Raw genomic sequence first — 20,537 nt, forward strand, 5'->3', positions numbered from 1 at the left:
AGTCTGTGCATGTGATTTTTCATGGACACTAGCATAGCTTCTGGCATATACAAGGCTGAAAAGAGCAGTAACTATTAAAACATAAGTGTCTTTGCTGAAAAGGGCAAAAATATGCTTATTCTAGAAAAAGAATAATTATAGTAACTTTGCGCAAGCTAGCAGAGAAGAACTAGGATGACCTCAGGGCTAGCTCAAACCCTTGTTTCCTTCTTACCTCACTCCCAAATTTAATTTTTCTGCACATATTGAATGCTCTGACAGAGAGCAGACTGAATTATGTGGCACTTTTATTTTACTTGTTCTAACAAAAAAACTTGTGATACGTTTGGAGGGTGGGGGACGGGATGATGGGTAGGTCACTAACACACCAAACTGTGACAGTGATAAATACTGCAGCAGGCAGTTTAATAGAAAATAAATGTATATTTTGTAACAAATATAGTGAATGCAAATAGTGTTGCCGCTCTACAGAGCAGCCATTCCACTCCACAAATTCCTTTGATGTTACAGCTTGCTTCCTTTCCTGGAAATGCTCTGGTTTACATTGCAGTTCTGACAATGCTCATCATTCACTTCCACTAAATGAATGTTATGTAAAGCAGAGAAATCAATCAGAGGTGCAGACTGGATAGAAAGACTGTTATAAGGGCTCCTTGCCTTTGGGATTATATTCTTGAATAATGTAATTGCAAAAAAGTGCAATTACACATCTGTAAAAATACCAGATTATTTACTGGAATCCTAGCAAAGGAACAAGTCTTTGATCATTTGAGTTTTCACATTGCACAGACTTCACAGGGTTAAGTAGGAATGTAATGCTGTGGGGATGCTGTTAAATTGCCTCTTTGTTTACAAGTCACTTTGGTTAATGGCATGAAGAGACTCCATTGCTTTTACAAAAACCAGAAAGATAAAAAGACAACAAAAACCTATTTGTCTAACAACATCTCCCCGAACAGTAGTAAAGATTGTACTAGATTATTAAATAATAGATGAAAACCAAACATTTTTAAAGTGTACATCACAATGGGTGAAAAAAAAGTAATACTACGCAGCATCTTTTATTGCTTTATTTGAGGTTCATGTGAATTGTGCCTTTAAACCCTAAGGGCTTCAAGCAGTAAGTGATCTCAAGTTTCAGGTTGTCACAGGTATATCCAAAGGTTTTAGATTTCATGACAGCATTTTCATTCATTGACCTCAAACTAACCTCTAAAATTTGTATGTGAGCTCATTTATCAAAACTGCCGTCAGAAGTAACATGGCAGATTTACAGTGAGAGAGGGAGTGACTTCATAAGAAGAAAGACAACTGTCTGTAGACAGTATTATTTATTTGTTAACCATTAATGGCCCAGTTAGCATTTTGTAAAGCACACTGGAAGGAATGTCCTCTGCCTCAAGGAATTTACTCTGCCTCAAGGTCTAAAAAGAAAACAAATCATGTACTAGATTCTCTGGATGATTCAGAGGACAGTTGTATTTTAGAGAATGGCTTGGTCTGTTTCTTCCTTTCTTTCCCTTTTTTGATATAGGTGCATGACCTTATGTTTACCTATATTAGCATTCACAGACAGAACAGGAAGAGATCCCTTCTTACTACATAATACTTACCATTGTTTTTCAGGAAAGGCTACTTAAGTACATTTCTTGGGCTGTTTCCAGCCTCCCTTACATATGAATCCAAATTTTCAAATACAGGCACACACCACACAAATAGGAGTCCATCTCCTACGTTTGCTTTCATTGAGAACATATGCTAATTGGAACACGCAATAATTAAAACACTGTATATAAATTGGAATACCAGCAAAAAAACTCCCAAGTTCTGCTCCTTCTTTCCTACTTTAAACAGGACTGATGAGTGTGACCTATTTTGGCCTGCTTAAATAAATTGTAGCCATCAGTGATTTTTGGTTTTTCCCTCTCCCACGGCTAAGGAAAGGCTGCATTTCCCCATAGCCTTCAGACCTCACCTTGCCAACTACTCTCCAACCACTTACTAGAAACATGAGTGTTGTGTTTTCCTCACAAAGTCAGCAGACATTGACTGTGTTGGATCCCAGGCAATTGATGTTTGCTGTGTTGGCCTAGTGCAGTGCTGAAGGGAATGCAAAAGGACCAAGTCTCTCGGTGCATCTGCTATCATGTGCAGTCAGCCTTAAATGTGGCCCTCACCCAACTCTCCAACTCCATCACATACACCATGACATTATAGATTCTCCTCTAGAGATGGTTACACATTATGATACTTATTTATAAAAGGCAGAATTTATTTTGCCTCTCTCTCCAGCCCTCCAGCCACCTATAGGCAGCAGAGCTCTCTGGAAGGGGTGCGGGGAGACTAAGACATTAAAGCAGGAAGAGCTGCAGTTTGTTAAGCTGAGCTACAGCTAAACCGAGATGAATAGTCTCAAGGACATTATATAGCCCATAACAAAAGCTATTTAACTCTATACTGTTCAAAAGCACATGTGGTTTCCTTTGCTTATACTACATTAATAATTGTTTTATGTGTGTTAGTGAAGAAAAGTCTAGAATAAACTCAAACCTCTGTAATACATCTTTAAAGGATCATCTTCTTTGACTTGTGGTGATGATTTTTATGGTAATTTGGCCACATGAGGTTTAACAAAGCACTTTCCAGTACATGTCACAGACATTCAGTCTCTTCCTACTTCAACACCTACTTCTCTGGGCAGTGTAGTCAGCATGCTTTTTGGACCTGTTGCAATATCTTTTTCTAGTTGTTAAACCTGCTTTTTTTATGAGAGCACCATAAAAGGCTACAAAACAGCTATAAAATAGGCCTCTGCCAAGGACTCTCCTCTTCACAGTAAAAACCAGCCATTAAGTTTTTGAATACAGCTGGTACTATTTCAGGTGTTACCTGAAAAGAAGTACAGCTACAAATTGGAAAAGTAAAATCCTGAACTAGTTTGTTTCTAAGAATATTGCTTCTGACTTCAATAGGACCAGTATTTCTTCTTAGTAGTTTTTAAGGTAGGAAAGTCTTTTGATTGCAGGAATAACATGTTTATCCTAACATCTTGCTTACGTGAAGAATCATGATATATTTAGCTGTTCCTGGTTGCTCCATCAGTTCACCATCAGAAAGCAGGATATATTAGTTAAGCCTGGCTACATCATTACATTTGATAAATTTATCTTTTGCATTAGAAGATACTAGAAGTACTGAGGTGGAAGTACACCCTTCTACCTGCTCAAGATTACTTCCATATCCTGCAATAATTACCCAATCTCTTATAAACTAGCTTGGCACTTTTGCGAGTATGTTACATCATCAGCACATAATATTGAAATTCACCATGTTTTGGTTGTATGGTTATTTCTACTACTTTAATTAAGTAGCAATTAAGCTGAAGGATTTTTTTTCACATGCAGTTTTAATATTCACTTCTGATGGGATTCTTCTTCTTTGGGAAACAAGCCATCTTGTATCGGTATGACTTTATTGTGTGGACAATTCTGAATCATCAGGGTTTGTGTGAATTTGATCACAGATGTCCATAATTCTTTTTCCTTGTTTATATTTTGTATTGAGTTGGTCAGTTTTGGTCAGCATACCAATGATCAGATCTCTAATGCTCTTTGGACTTCAACATGACATACAGTGGGACAGGCAACAGAAAAGGTCTCTCTTGGTTTCTTTCTCCTGAGACCACTTCCTTGCCTCATGACAAATTAATTAGGATTGGGGAGATGGTAGAACTGGAAAGAATTTGGGGAATGCTGAATTTTTTTATTCTCTTGTCTTTTGATATTATAAAGACATTCTCAGTCTGTACTAGTGGTGTATTGTCCCTTGGTCTCCCTTGCTGTTTTTATCTATGCTGGCATTCAGGTCAAACTGCCAGCTCAACTCCCTTTGTCTTTCCTCACTTGCTTATTTCTTGTCCTTCCCTTAAAGGTCTCTGCTGCGCTGCTCTGCAGAATTCTTCTTCCTACACCTTTCCTCTGATGTTTGTAGTTGTATTATAATTTTTCTCCTTTGTATTTGTTGAACTAGAAGATTCAGCTCACCTGGCTTGCTATATAGCATTAGGTATCTAGTATAAACCAGTTGCCAAGACTCCTTCTGTGGTCAATGGAGAGAGATAATTACACCCAGAGGCTGATTCATCCTGTCCAAAGATATGGGCAGAATTAATTTCCCTAAATGTAGGTGCTTCTACCAGTAAAGATGCCCTCAGATATCCAAGGGTATGTCTGCAGTAGTTTGTAAGTTTGTGTCAGGAGTACACTTTTGAAGCAAATCTTGTGGTTGTCTCCAGGCACTGTGATTTGGTTCACATTTCAGAGTAGATGAACTGGATTCCTTTCAGATGAAACTAAAAAGAAAGTTGATCTCTAGGAGTGTACTTAATTGTCTCTAACCCCTGAACCCCTGAACTCAGTTCATGAGACCAGATTTGAGTTAAAATCAGTCTGAATTCCTTCTGATATAAACCATGTCCATATCTAAATTAGCAATATCAGTAGACTGCAGAGTAAAACACTTGGTGCTGATGACCCAGCATCCACAACTACTAGGTCTTTTCAGCTGCCATGGGCTGCATCCCTGTGAATGGTTGAAGTGCATTAGGTGAGCTCTTGCTGTGTATCATCTGGTTTAAATTCAAGTGAAAGCAGCTTACAAGCTGGGAGAATGCTCAGTGTGTAAATGAAGATAACTGAGAGATTCACTTGAAAAGTGACCTCCTGATCTGAGCCAAAGCACTACTGTAGAGGCACACTAATAGCCCAAGACATCTCCATGAACCTGGCAGATATGACACAGAACCTGTCAAAACCAGCGCCTTTCTGGAGTGGCAGCCAGAGGCCATTTGGGAGATGCCGTAGCAACTAGTATGTCACTAAGAGCATGTGATTAGGTCCCCATTCCCACCAGAAGATAGGTAAGATAAATTATTCTGTATAGGTGCCACTCCAGTTAGCTGTGTAATTTCTAGATGGCTGAAGTCACATGAGATGAAGCCCATTCTTTGTCAGAAGTTAACTGCCTGAGTCAAAGAGAGTGACTTTAACAGCAGAAATTACTGTAGGAGACTTCAGGCATTTATATATTCCCCCAAAAATCTTACATAAGCATCTTCTGCTTCTGCGAATGCCTAGAGGCACCACCACTGTGTTTAGGCTGAGTACATAAGTGCTTATCTACTGCCCAAGGCCATCTGGGATTCACAGGATAGGCACTCCCAAAGCTGTATCTCTTAAGGACCATATACTCCGAGCACATCTAACAGACTGACAATGTGAAGTGCAATGCAAACTAGCAGTCATAGCTGCTGCCATTCAAACCATAGCCAGAGGATAACTCCCTTTGTATCTGTCCCTACATGTGTGCGAGAAGTTTGGGTAGCACCCCACAAAGGATGAATTGCAAAATTGCCATTTTAATGCTATTTTTTCCTGTCACTGTCCCCCTATACGTAAATTACTTGAAAATCATTATTGTGCTATCTGAAAAGCTCTGCAGATCTACAAATCTTGAGCATACAAAAAGGAGGGAGGAGTAAGCATTTTAAAAGTCAGGTGGCCTACAGTGCACTTTGTTTTTCTCTGTCTCATATACTCCCCTTTGCTCAAGCTGTTATAATGAGGACCATCTTGAATGTAATGTATTCACAATAAAAACCCAAACAAACCCATATGTGCTGTCCCCAAATACACTGAAGCAGCACATTGGCAAATACCCATTTTGAAATGCCTTTCACAATAACGTGCAAATTACATACCTTGCAAGAGTCACAATTTAGAATAGGTTTGCAGTGTTTTCAAAAGACATTAAGGCTATTACTGTCAGTAACTACTTTCTATATTCCCTTCAAAAATGTTTCAAGAGATTGTCTGAGGGCTTTGTTAGTACGAGAAACTTTATCTGTCAAAGTGCTTTAAACTGACAGATTGCTAACAGAAATCCATTATATTCAAATCCTAAGTAAAATAATATACTGTCTAACAAATAATTATAATAAAAATATAATATATTGTTAAATAAGAAAAGCCACACTCCTAACATTTTTTACTTCCTAAAGGAATGGATGAGTATCCAGTGAGACTTCCAGAAAGGCTCTGGCCCTGGTACCCAGATCCAGTGGTGATAATGGGGAACTGAGGCATAAACAATTCTGAGAAGTCTTAAAAGCAGAATTACAAAGAAAAGCTGGAGAACAGAGGGTTGAGTCAGGGTTTCAGGGAAGTATTCTGAGCTTTCTTTCACTCTGTTTAAACCAGCTGAAAAGTTTTTTTTTTCACTTATGTTTAAAATTGTCTATAATTGATACTGGGGAACTCTGCTTATAAGAAACTATTTCTGCTGGATGTAAACACTTGGTAAAGAGGGAGGATTTAAGTTAGTTCAGCAATAATTATTGTATTGACTTTTGGCTACAATATTAAGCTCTACTGCTTTACTGAGTGACTTTTTTTTAAATTATTTTTCAAATTTGCAATACCCTTCAGGCCTATAAGTGGTTTCTATTTTGTATAGCAGGTAACAAATTAGGATGAATTTAAAATTGTTATGCTATTCCCATGCTCCACCTGCTTGAAGCAAAACCAAAGGGATCCTTCACTGACTGCTTTCAAAGTTTCCAAAACTAGGTATTTGCTCTTGATTTTAAGACAGATTCTAAGACATGCATGGTTGATTTGCCAGCACTTATCTCTCAGCTCCATCATCCTAGCTAGTGATCAAGATAATTAAATGGTGTAAGAATGGACTTTCTAAACCTGCCCTTTAATGATGAGGTATGGTTATTGCTGAGTAATGAAACAGTGGCCAGTGGAAAATGCTGGTGGAACCACAGCTGTATTTCTCACAGGATGCTTTTGTTGCATCACTTCACTCTCATTCAGTCAGTAACAAGTGCTCCGACTGCCTATGTGTGCATTTATGCCACAACTGCCTCTGCTATTAATCGGCAATTCATTCATAACTAATCTGTAAATCCCCCACCCGTTTTTCTTCTGGTCTGTCTATAAGACTTCCCAAAGGGAGATACATCATTAGACCTAGTGGTAAGGCAGGCAGGTTATACACTGGACATTTTACAAGGTTTTTAGTGTTTAAGAAGCATTAACGTGCACAGCTCATGCAGCAAATATGTGTTAAAGTTACTTTTGCCATTGGTGTTAATGTGGCCATTTTACTGTTCCTTCTGTCTTCTTTCCCATTGTTAAAGCTTTCCTATCAAGGCTTCTTTTAAATGAGATTATAAACTGTTTAGGAGCTAAATATTGTTTCCCTTCAGCTTTTACAGATTCTAGTCTTCTAGCTGAAGAGGGAATAGGCAGAGCACTGGGACAGATGGGAAGTGGTGTCTTTCCTGAGATGTCCCTGCAGCCTGCCCTGGGACATTCAGCAAGCTGACACCACTGTGCTTTTGTTCTTCCTCTTATTCCCAACATGTCCTAGCTGTGTGGGGAAGAAGCCACCTCTCTTTTTTTCTATGGTTGGCTAATCCTAATTCTAGTCCTTGCTGGAAGACAAGTAACAGGAGGTTACTCTGAACAACACTGGGTAGCGCTGGCATGGCACCGGCTATGGCAAGAGCAGCACCTGTCCAAAACCCACAACTCGAAAGCTGGCACAAATTGCAAGAGTACCCTGCCAAATAAACCTCCTGTGTAGGACAGAAGTAGACATGTATACCAAACCACTATGCTGTAATGCAGGACTACTTATTTCCCTCTTTTACTGAGAGCAGCACAACAGTAATGTCTGTCCTACAATGAGGATGTCTGTCCTCATTGTAGGAGTGTTTGTGTGTTGTGTACCTGGTTGCTAAGATGATCCAAGCAATCAGCACTATGTAGCGCTAAAGAGGAATTGATGGTACTGGAGAGATGTTAGAAGACAGGTGGGGTTGATTCTGCCTTCTTTCAAGTAGGGTCTGTCTTCAGAGCAGGAATGGTTTTTTTACCCACTGGAGCACCTGTCTAGAAGTCCCATTGCTTGACGTAGCATGCGTGTTTAGTATAGATGATAAAGTGGAGAGGCAGGGCAAGGGAGCAGGCATGGAGATGGGTAAGGAGGAGAGGGATGATTTTCAAAAGGTACTTTGCTCCTTCAGTTATTTGTTATAGATAAAAGTTCTTGTGGATGAGTTTTGCTTTTACTAAGTAGCTGAATGGGTTCAAGAGACAGTAACTAGGAGATTGAGTGCTGTAAGAGCTGATCTAGATGAGATACCATCTTAATTCTCTGAAATTTCTCTGCAGACTGAAGGATCACTCTTCTGTTGGAAAAGATATTGACTTTTTAATTTGTTTGTGGTTTTGTTTAGAATGGCCACAGTGCACAAAACTGGAAGACATCAGTCCTTCTGGGTTCATGGAAGCCACATTTATGCTGAAGGGAAGCATAACTGTTTGCTTGTTGTTCTCAGTTTCAACAAAAGCCTTGGGGGCTGTAATTCAACTAATTCACATTTTTAAACATTAATACTGAATTTGGCTTATTTTCAGCTTGACACCTGTCTTTACAGATGCCTGAAAACTCATTTCTCGGGTTCTAGAAATGTCATAGGGGTTTTTTCAGGGCTGGTGAATTGGTCTGTTCTGATGTTGTGTGGACTTGTGAGAAAAGCACTGGCCAACTGACTTGCAACAGAGTTGACTTCTAGTACTGACTCTGCCACTGGCTTGTTTAGTGGCTGTGGACAGTCACTTGATGACTCTGTGAATCCATGTTCCCACCTTTAAAACAGGGGTGTTGATTTTTATTTCGTTTGTAAAATGCTTTGAGATCCACTTTATACCACAGCAAACACTACTAATAGTAGTCATATATATATATATTACTCTTTTAAAGCCATAGGAAACTATCTGTGAATCCGACTTGGTCCCTGCAACCAGTGGAGGTCCCTAAAATGATTCAGAATTAGTAGCTGGGAGAGAGTGGCTGTTGTACAGACATGCCCACACTCCAGAGATGTGACTGCAGCTTCTACAGGTATGGCCAAGCTCGCTCTGAGTTCTGGCGCTGCTAACGGGTACCCATGGTGGTGTGCAGCTCAGCGTGTGCTGCTGGCTGCACCCAAGTAGCTCAGTAGACGCTGGGGTGATGAGCCCACGCTGAGCTCCATACTGCTGCAGTGACGTTGTTGCCAGTATCTCCCCTAGTTAAATTAAAGCTAGCTCAAGTATGTCTGCACAAGCTGCAGTTAGGCTGTGACTGCAGTATAAAAATATACCCTACAGGAGACCACAGGCAGCCAGAGCTTCAGAGAAAGCATCTTAGTTACATTTGCAATCAAGCACGGGCTGCTGGCATTGTTTCAAATTTACCTTACCTTTGGCTTATCATTTTTCATACTCTGCAAATATAGCTCTGCTCTCAAAGCAAGGGAAGGTTTTGTTTATCCTCTTCACCTGTCATGAACGGTGTTCTAGACTAGGGCATGCTTAAAATAGGAATTTAAATGTCTCAATTTTCATTTTAGTTGCCACTTTATCCATACATAACAGTCATCTACCTTTTTTCCCATCCAAACTGTGGAGAAAGCTTTAACATGGTGACAATAATGCTGAGAAGTAGGTAGTATCACTCTGTTTTTAGAGAGAGAGAGAAGTCGAGGCAGAGGAAAAGTTATCTGCCATAGACTAAACAGGGAGTCAAGGTGGGAGAAGGAACTGGCTCTTTGCTCTTTGCATTTATTTTTCCCTAGGGGAACCAGTGGTGTTTGGACCATATGAACTCTACCAGTTAATCAGTAACTCACCAACTACCAATTGCATCCTAATCCATTTTTTGCCAGGTCCCCTGTTTTTGTACACCTTATACTAATGTTTATGAGAGAAGTCTTAAGTACACTTTAAAATGACACAGCAAATTAATAATACACTAAATAATTCAGTACTGTACGGAACAAGCATCCTCCTAGGATGTATCAGATAAATAAAACATGGGTTAGAAGTGTCTCTGAATGATGGTATTGTAGGAAAGGCATCTCAAAAAATACAGGAGTAATGATCACATCCTTTTCTGTTTTATAGTCTTCCTTTCTTAATATATTTAAAATATTTGGCTCCAAATTCAAATGCTTATGGGAAAGATATACATTGGAAAGATCTGGCTTTAAGTCTCATTAGCTGTGCTAAGTATCAATTCATTTGGCAAAATATTCTCCCAGAAAACAGTTTGTGCCAGTTCAACGCTATTTGATGGCTGATTCCTCAAAGATCTATTCTGAGTATAGAAAGGAGCCACATGATTCATTCAGCTTGTGCATATCTATTTTATCTCGATAGAAGGATTATATATGGATAGATAAAGGTTTGTTAAACAAAGTATCATTAATCACTCTGTCCGGAAATGTAGACTTTGCAGGAGCATGCTGTAATTTGCATCACTTTTTCTATGCCTTGCCAGTGCTGCTGGTGAGAAATAACAAACCTGTATTTATGAAAAGGACAGGTTTAAGATGAAAATAATTCTATCCGAAAACTGCAAATGGTACAGAATCCTGTCGCTTGCACTCGTTCAACGGGAGAACACTGTATTTGTAATAAATTCCTTTTGCTCTGGATGAGTTCTGCATTTTCAATGAGGTTAACTTGGCAACATTCTAGTTGATTTTAATAAAAATAGCTGCTTTGAGGACAGGGAGCTGAGGTTGCCAAATTTACAGCTGCCTTGCACAATTACTCTTACACCTCCTTCAGGGCTACTTAGAATCAGTAAGCAAATTAAGTGTATCGATTGCAATTTTGTTGGACTAACCCTTTTTTCTTAAGGAATAAACTTGATTCCTTTCAGTATGTGTCTGCTCAGAGTGATCTCTTTTCTTTTCAGCCATAACACAAAGACAACATCATGGCTGGATCCACGACTTGCGAAAAAGGCTAAACCTCCAGAAGAGTGCAAAGAAAATGGTAGGTTATTAAGTTTTCGTTGCTGCTCAGAGGGGATTTGCCTTTGTGTGTGTGTGTGTGTGTCTCAGTTCTTACAAAAATCAGGCATTTGGGGGAATGATGAAAGGTGTTTAATTGCTGCTTTGGTTAGAAGCCATAAGTGATACCAGTTCTCAGTGTGCCATGTGTTTCTGCTTTTTATTCCCCTTTCTAATGCTATCCAAAGCTGAGGATCACAAGTGTGTTTTCTGCCTGTTGTGTGTGTGACTCCGGGACTGACCCTCTCCCTCATCTCCTACAGAGAACTTTGGTCTGCAGAACAGAATCCCTTTTCAGATTCTGAGCTTTTAATCTACAGGCGATTCAATGCATAAGGGAAACTAGCAGCACCGTGGGAATATGAATATTGTTTGATTTGTATTTAAAGGTACAGTGCTATGCTATTTAGTAGCCAATTTAAACAAAATAGTGTCTGATAAAACAGGGTGTGGGAGGGAGAAAAGAGATCAGTGTCTGTCAGAGTTCAAGACTGGATTTGGGGGGTACTGCATTGTTAATGGTTTAAAATTTAAAAGCGTAAATAGTGTTGAGGATGATTAAAGGAGCTGTAGCTGTTGTGCAGGAGAGATTACTATATTCACAGATTCAGAGATATGAAATAATACAGATCATATTGAACTATCTTATATGCATTCAGTATAATTTCTATTTTTTCTCTGGTAAAGTTTCAGTAATCAAAATCATGTAATAAAGCCAAAGTAAAAATACATTGTAACAGATCTTTTTCTGAGGAGGTTTTTTTCATTGTTTTATAGTTCAGTGTCAGTTCAATTAGCCAGTTAAGAAGTAATGATTTCTAAAGACTGTTACTTATTTTATTATTGTGAGATACAGAGGATTAAATGCATGCATACTATTTGCATTAATTCAAAGCATTTTAAAATATTTTAAATGTATTAATAGGTTTTCATGTACTGCATCTGATTTATTTCAAATTTTCCAAAATACATTGATTTGGTAATGTAAATACTATTAACAGAAAGAAAACTCAGTGCCGTTTTGGGCTGATAAGGAGGTCACTGAAGAGTTGCTGGCTGTATGAAATGCAGGGTCAGTGGTTTGATAAAGAATGTTTGTGGTTTTTTTGTAAATGGCTTCATTTTGAAAGATTGCTATATTCCAAAAATCCCTTCCTTATTTCAGCAGTAATTCTGACGTTCTCTTCTGACATCAGAAATTACATGTCTGAATGATTTTGTGATGCTTATTCTAGCACTGACAACACTAGCTCCCGGAGTAAATTCTACAGTGAATACAACAGAAATGTGTTACTGAAACAAAACAAGGGCACAGGAGTTTTGCATCATAAATCTCTCACATTACTTAAATGAAGCTATATCTTTGCCTGATCCTTAAGGAATATTAGTGGAAAAAGCAGAAGAAAAATCCACCAATATCTGTGGAGTAACATATCACAGAGTTACTTGGGGTAAATGTGTGTTACTTTTTTTTTTTCTTTTTTCTTTTTCTGTTAGCATTTTATACTGAGATCACAATAAGTACTGAAATATTTTAAAAAATACCAAAATATCTGAAACATTTTAAAATTAAGATCGGTGCTTTAAAGAAACAGCATTATTTTGTAGTTATTTGACCACTGGATTATTGAATTACTATAGCATGCTGGGTCATGTTGTTCTTTTAAGAGTTGCTCATCTCATTAATGCAAAGTACTTGAAGTGAAGCATAAAAGACTTTAGGGAGAGATCTTCTGTTCTTACAGAGATTGTTCCTGCAACATCCTCTCTTTTCCTAAGGTTCTTCAGTTGTTCAAAAATTGTTGTGGTGTTTTGTTTTTTTTTTCTTAATCCAATACGTGCAGAAGAAAAGGTTCTTAAAATGTCCAATATGCCTTAAAATGACTGTACCTTGCCATTGAGGTCCAACACCAGGGAGTTTGTTATAGCACACAGGGATTTGGAATTTTTGTTTATAGTTAATGTAAGATCAAGGATTAATTTCACACGCTTTTCAGCTATGGTTTGGTAGATGTTTTCTATGACAAATATATTTTCTCTTACACTTTATGATTTATTCTGGCACATTTTATTCAGAGATACAAAATTTTAGAAATATATCAGTGTTTAGATAGGAAATGATACCTACCTTGCTTCTTTATCGCTATCTGCATAAGTTGTGTTTTTCACTGACATTCATTTTGTCACATCTGAAACTTGTATTGATTCACTGAGATACATTATGATGTCCTTATCACCTATCAGATTCTGCAATCAGGTTTTCATTTTGAACAACCCAAATTTTGTGTTCTCCTTTCAGTGCAAATCCTGCCAAATCCTCCTTCTTCATTCTGCCACCAGCACACGGTTTCCACACCAGAAAACATCCAAGCAACGTACAATATTTGAGTCCTGATGTTCTGGGCTAGCAATATTGAGGGGCCCTTCTGCTCCAGGCATTTCTTCTCTTCCACTTTCAGGTCTTCAATATTCCTTTGCCAAATACGTTGTCTTCATTTTCTCTGACTTCTGTATCTGCAAATCCCAGTGCTTACTCATTTCTCTTTGCAAAATCTGAACCAACCTTCCAGCACATCCCTCCTCTTGGAAAAATTTTCACAAGCCTTTGCCAAGAGATTGACAAGCTCTACCAAGTCAAGCTTTCTTTTCCTCCGTGCTGTGGACTCTTTCTGTTTTCCTTTAATGACACCCACTGCTCTAAACCCCTTTGTAGGTCAGGAGGTTTTAAGGGCTGATCTTTATTTCTGTCTCTGTCATGGAACTTCTGTGTGAGTTTCAGCAAATTACTTCGACTTTTGCTCTGTCAGATCAACTTAGATGGCAGGTCTTTGAAGCAAGAATTGCCTCTTACTCTCTGTTTGTATGGTGCCTATATCAGTTTCATAATAGCAATAAGCAGAAATAGCTGGCAATTCTTCAATAAGAACTAGAATTTTTTGCACATTTCTGATTTCCTCCAGAAAATCTTGACTTTATTAAAAATAATTGTGTTTTCTCTCCTGAAAATATGAATTAAATATTTGGGTTTTCTGAACTGGAATACTTCTTTTAAGTGATTCCTTTTTTTTTTTTTCCACATCAACATTGGTTATACCAATTTGTATCTGTAGACTACTACAGAAGTTATAGTTCTGCCCCCTTTGTTTGTGTGAGCTAGATTCCCTGGTTGCTACATTTTCTGTAAAGTCATATTACATAGCAGACTCACAGGATTTGCATGATTACAAGTACATTATGTGAGTGGTCTACCAACAGAGTCTGTTCTTTGGGAGAGAATATGGAAAAGAATGACAAGTCCCATAAGGCAATAAAAAATGTAGTTTAATATTGAAAGGCAGTTCAGCCTTAATGACATGAAATATCTCAGAGTTTAGAAAGTTCATTTTTGGTTAAAAAATGTAGTAATTAAATTCTTCACATTCTTTAATTAATTTTAGGAAACTTTCCATTCTGGAGAAAAGTGAACATTTACTTCTTTATCCAATTTGGGGATTAAACAGCTGTTAAAATTTCCTGGGATCAGATATATCAAATTTTACTTATTTCGTTACTACAAATTTCACTTATTTCATTACTTACCCATCCCAGTCAGTAGTCTCCATCACTCTTACCCTTCCCTTTCTTTTTCTGTCAACCTCCTTTCTCCTATCTCTTAGTTTTCAAATACAAGTAGGCTTAAGACTATAAATAAAGCTTTGATTTCACCTAGCGTTCATCTGTCATCTGTCTTTCCATCTCCTCTACACCCACCAACTTGACTGCAAAATATAGATGCTTATTTAGGGTGAGCCAAGTTGCCTTTAAACTTCATTGACTGTGAATATCAGCTCTATTTTGACAATGAGAGGACACCGATATCTGGTTCACATGTAAAAACCTGTACCTAGACAGACTACTACATTTAGGTGTCTTCATCTTGAACTGAACCCCACCCTTCTGTCACGTTTTGTCGGGTTATCCTTTTCGCCTTTTCTATAGTCACAGGTGATACCTTTTGGTGACCTCACTGCCACGCACCGCTTCAGCGCTCTTCTTCATGCCGACAACACACACATCTACCCTTGTCCTCTTCATCTTTCTCTCCTAGTTGAGCCTGTTGTTTCGTGCTACGTATGACATCTTCCATTGGACATCTCTCATCTTGAGTCCTCCAAGCAAATTCCCTTTTGCTAATAGCAGTACTTTCCACCTCCACATATCCTTGCCCTGCCACTTCATGGCGTATAGGACTTCTCCCTTTTCCTTTTCACCCAGACTTCTTAGGGCTTTGCATGGCACATACAGTGTGTTGTGGCACATGCAGTGTGTTGTGGCACATGCAGTGTGTTGTAGCACATGCAGTGTGCACATGCAGTCACAAATTCAGGAATTCAGCTCCCTTTCTTTCTTTGAGAACACTGCCATCATCTTGATTAATCATCTCTAAACATTTCAGAATTTCTCAAAAAAAAGAAAGCTGTAGATTTATTGCTATAAGTTAATTTTTAAACATATATATTTATATATTTAATACGATTCTTGCCAGAAAAAAAAAACAAAAACCAGAAGACAAATGTTAAACTCAGAATCATAAGGGTGATTGCTGATTAGGCTATCTGTAATCTCAAGGGTATAACTATCCCAGGAAACCAATAATCTTTCACATGAGTAAATAAGCTCACATTTCCTTAATTTTTTCTGAAACTTTATGTAGTACATTTTCAGCTGGACACATCTCTTGTGAGACACAGGAGCACCTTTGTTCACTGCATGTTCAGTTTGGAAATCTCTTTAAATGGTGCTGAGATTTAAGAAAAAATGTTTTCAAACCATTTTGTGTTATATTTTATGAGTGCCTTAATGCTGAAAAATGCTTCTTTCTCAAAACCTCACAATTTAACATACAGTCCCTCTTCATGTTCCTGCTCTAAGCTACTGCCTCATCATTTTTACATGCCCTATGCTAATCCTAGAAATGACTGAAGCCCAGCAATTAGTCTGCAGTCTTGACTATTTTGCTTGTTTCCAGCAGGTGTTCCTCCTCCCTAACTCTGGTAAAAATCAAACTCAGACTTCCAGCAACAGAGGAAAGTTTATATGAGGACCTCTGTTGTTATATTTCCACAAATGTAAACAGGAATCTAAAACAAATGTTTTCTCAAATTTCACCATACTTTGTTAAAATTAATAACTTTTCATAATATCATTAGTTTGTTTGACTGTTGCCGTGAAAGGAATAAAATCTAGGACTGTCTTTCTCATCTTGATTACAGTTAATATATTTAAAATTTCTTATTAAGAGTTCAAACCACATAATGAACCATTGCGTATATCCATTTTAACTTCAGCTGCCAGCAAATAAATCCTATACCAAGAGATCCAGTAGATTTATGAGGTATTATTATTATTATTATTATTATTAGGCATAAAATTCAACCTAATCTACTGCTTTAAAAACCAAGATTTTAAATTCATTGTTCTTTTTTTTATTTGCTATCTGATACTTTTCTTCTTCATTTGAGAAGATTATTTATATGGAATAAAAATAAATAATGAAAAGAAAGAGTAAATAATTGGTCTTATCATTAATCTCCATAATTCCTGTTCATGATGAGCATCTTAAAAATCTGTTTGTGTTTGAAACTGTTTTGTTTTAATTATAAATAATTTTTCTTTTCACTTGTAAAGATTTTGCAACTGAACATATAAAATAAGTAAGAAATGGTCTCAAAACTGGAGCACTTGCTTTCTAGGTTTAATTCATACTGAATACCTATCAATATTTTTTTCATAAAAAAAATACATGTGACTCAGATTGCTTTATGACACAATCAGTTTTTTTCAGTACTTTTAGCCACACTTTTTTTTCTTATTTACACAGAATTTTTGAGCATTTCTGTCACGATCAAACTGTAGAATGTCTGTATGCATACACCTCCTTCCTTTTAGTAAGTGCAAGCTGCTCTATAGTTAAGCATATGCATAACTCTATCCAACATTGTAACTTAAAGTAAATCACAAACATAATAAGAAATATTTTGTCATTGTTTACCTGATTCTTCACTATGCTGTAGTAAGACATATAAACCCTCCATATTTTTATTTCGTACATGCATTTGGGCATAGGCAGGCTGGTTTTATGGGTAAAGCATTACTTCTTGATTCCTTTATATGTATTTTCACTGGAAACCACGTACTGAACTTTTATCTTTTATCGATACCATTTATGTGTGGCAATGCCCACTAATGGCAATTTGTAGCAGAGAAAAACTTATCTACAAATAGGTTTTCATTTGATTGAAGTAATAGCAGTAGAGTGGTAGAGTTTGAAACCAAATCTTTCAGCAGCCTAGGGTACAAAGGAGCGTGGGACTTTTTGGCTGATTGGGATGTATCCATATCAGAGATTTACATGTGAAACTTGGACGGAGCAGCACCGTACATGGGTAGAGGAGGATGTGGAATGAGGAGGAGGTGCCCTACACTGTTGAGTGGACAAAGCATTAGCAGGACATCTTGCAACTCCAGATCAAGCCCCTGTTTCTGTTGAATGAATGGACCCCAACGTGAACTGTGAGAGAAGGCTAGCTTTTGGGTTTTGTCTAGTGCTGCGTGACCCAGAGCCCTGTGTCTCTCAGCATAGTATTCTGTTCATTGCTTCCTACAAATTTTTCTCCTGGTGTCTTGTAAGAGGCTTTTTTTTTTTTTTTAAGTTGTCTGCAAACCAAATCGGCTTGTGCAGGCCAGACAAGTACCTGCTGAGCTGAGGGTATAACATTATCTGATGCAGGGGTGATGTATTTAGCTTTGAGATAGCTGTGTCTCAGCTAAATTTAGTTGAAAACTAGCAATAGATTCAGACTTTAGCAAATGGTGAACAGACAGACAGTATGAACCCATAAAGTTCATTTCCCCAGGAAATCAAAGTAGAAAGAAATATCATCTTCAGAAAAGTAGGTTTTTTTCTTGATCAAAATAAGAACTACTAAAATTATGCAAGTCATGACTGATATCTAATGCTAAGCGCTAGTTACATTGTGTGTTAAATGGTACCATTTGTTCCACTATAGTCAAGGGTCTACCAGCATTACTATTTTAAACCTTGTTTCCAGGGAATTATATTTGCTGTTGGAAATATGTTGAGGAGAGTCTCTTTTTTAGACTTTGTACCAGCATAGCTTAATTCTTTTCTTCAAATGCTGGAATGTTGTTGGTTATTAAATAGGTCACCATATAAAATAATGCTTTTATATAGAATGAGACTCTATATATAAAGAGACCTTTGCTTATTTTATTAGCAGTTCATATGCGCATTTTTTCAGGAAAGCCTTCTTGGAGAATTTTATCTTAATGTTAATTTATAACATCTGACTAAGCCACAGATAAATAAAGGCCACAGAAGTGTCTGTCTCTAATACATTTTTCAGTCTATGGTCCATGGCAGCCATGCAATTCATGAAAATTTAGTTAGTCTATGTTATCTTTTATTATTCCTGTTGGCCTCAGTTAATAAAAAACAGCTGCCAACCACACTGAAAAAACTTTCTGTCTATCCACCTGTCCATCTCATGTGAAATTTCAGAAATATTTGAAGTGGGTGTAACTCTTCTTCACTGAAGCCACTTGGAGGCTGGAGTCTAAATTGCTAGTTAATATTTTCCACAAAAAATACAGAACTGTTATGTCTCAATATGTACATGCTAGGTGATTTCAAATGGGAGAGGAAGTGTAGTGCACAATCATGATGGATAGGATATGGCCAAGGAGGTGCTCTCTCTGTGAAGGGAAAAGCAACGAATTCCCCATCGTAGCTGATGTGGGCATCTACTGGGTACTTGCTTCAACACCTGGTATGTGGTGATCTGGTGCCTGAAAGGGAATCCAGATACCCATGTTGGGAATTTATCTGTGGGTAGGGAATCGAGTACAAAATGACAAGCCAGAAAGGCTGCACAATGAAGAGGGAGATAGCTGAAGACAGAAAAGAGGAAAGGTTAATCAGAAGCTTGCATCTTGAATCTTGATCCTCTCCAGAGCTTAGCAAAATATTCAAGGCTTTGAAGTATCACATCCACCTAAGGGCCAGTCTGCCTCCTCTGCATCCTCTCTTGAGCATGGGACTTATACATGTTTCTCAAAAAAATGTGTGGGGACCTATTTCTTTTATTTTAAAACACACCAACTTTCTCTATTACAGCCTGGGAAAGATACTATCCTGCAAGTGAGAAAAACATGTTGAGTAAGCTCCTCTGCCAGGTGGGGTGTAGAATATAATGTCAGATTAATCTATCCAGAGAGAAAATGTGAGAGCAACATAGAGCATGACATTGTCCCTAGACATTTTAAACCATCTCCTCTGGGATGGTTTGAGTTGCTGTGCCAAGGACTGTTGTGTTTTTTTCCCAAGGGCAAGTAAGCAATGCTTACAGAGTTCAGCTGAAAGTGCCAGGCACACATGAGTAATTTTGCTGCAAACTTTTGATACTGCTCTGCAAATGCTTTTCAATTCAGACATCAAAACCCTTCCTGTTCCAGGCCTGAGTCACTTCTGAGTAGGGACTGCCCATCACGCACTGCTGCCTGGTGGCTTTGTGATATGAACAAATGACTAGGAATTAGGAAATGGATTGACAGACTACCAAATTCATTTCCAGTTTTGACTTAAATCCAGGTGTTTCCAGATGATAAGAATATTGCATCTTTAAACCACAGAGTTTGTACTTAGAGCTCTATTTTGCAGTTTATTAACCCCATTTTTAAGTAGTATTTAATGCCATCAGTTTTGTAATGGAGCTGGCATTACTTGTAATAATACTGATGACAATTAATTTTTTCTGTCATTTGAGAACACATCGAACATGCTTTTTTCAACTAACATTTTCAATTTTGGGTCAATTAAACAGTAACAGGAAATCTCTTGAACTCTCATGACCTTTTGAAGGGCATTTTGTGCTGGCAACACCAGCTGGACATTAATTGACCAAACAAACCTTCAATGCCAAAGTCACAATAATTATAATAAAAATAAGAAAGAGGGCACCTCATCAGTGTTTCCTCCTGGGAGTTCAGAAGATACTTCTCTGGACAACCTGTTTGCAGTGACACAGCTTATAAGAGTAATTCTTCTTCATCCTTGAATAATATTGAGGACAAAATAGCTGTCCACATGTACATGCCTTGTCTGTCTATGCCTTGGGGCCAGCCCTGGGCAACCTGCTGGTATCTGCCTGGGGAAACTCTTGGGTGCACGGAGCACTTCCTTGGAGCACACTTACCAGCGTGACAGATAAGTCCTTTAAGCTGTAATGGACTATTAAGTATTACTTTGCTTTCAGAACCATTACAGTTTCTCACAACCTCAGACATACAAATCCCTGTAGAGTACTAACCTTAATCTTAAATAGACTTGGTAATTGCAAGGACAAGAATGAATAGAATTATAGAAAAAATGTCTATTTTCCTTGATTGTTCAGCTAGCACTTGGCTGTCTTGCACTCACTGCTCTCACTGCTCACCCAGATTGTGTATTTAAATGAGGAGATGCCCGAGACCTGGAGGCATCCTGCGGCTGCCTGCTGACACAGTGCACAGGCTGCAAGGATCCCTGCCTGTAGAGGTATTGTTAACCCGACAGTAACTC

The 20,537-nt window shown here is 38.0% G+C and overlaps 1 protein-coding gene across 11 annotated transcripts in view; it reads left to right on the forward strand.

The window, feature by feature from the left end:
- The window catches only part of MAGI2 (membrane associated guanylate kinase, WW and PDZ domain containing 2), a 773,865-nt gene that overhangs the window by 526,498 nt on the left and 226,830 nt on the right, over window positions 1-20,537 (forward strand). For all 11 annotated transcript variants that reach the window (XM_072858606.1, XM_072858618.1, XM_072858632.1 and 8 more), the window contains one exon: window positions 10,822-10,901. In XM_072858606.1, the coding sequence (XP_072714707.1) occupies window positions 10,822-10,901 (80 nt within the window). The remainder of the gene's footprint in view (window positions 1-10,821; window positions 10,902-20,537) is intronic.

Source organism: Ciconia boyciana, chromosome 1, assembly GCF_034638445.1.
Source record: "Ciconia boyciana chromosome 1, ASM3463844v1, whole genome shotgun sequence".
Taxonomy (NCBI): Eukaryota; Metazoa; Chordata; class Aves; order Ciconiiformes; family Ciconiidae; genus Ciconia; species Ciconia boyciana.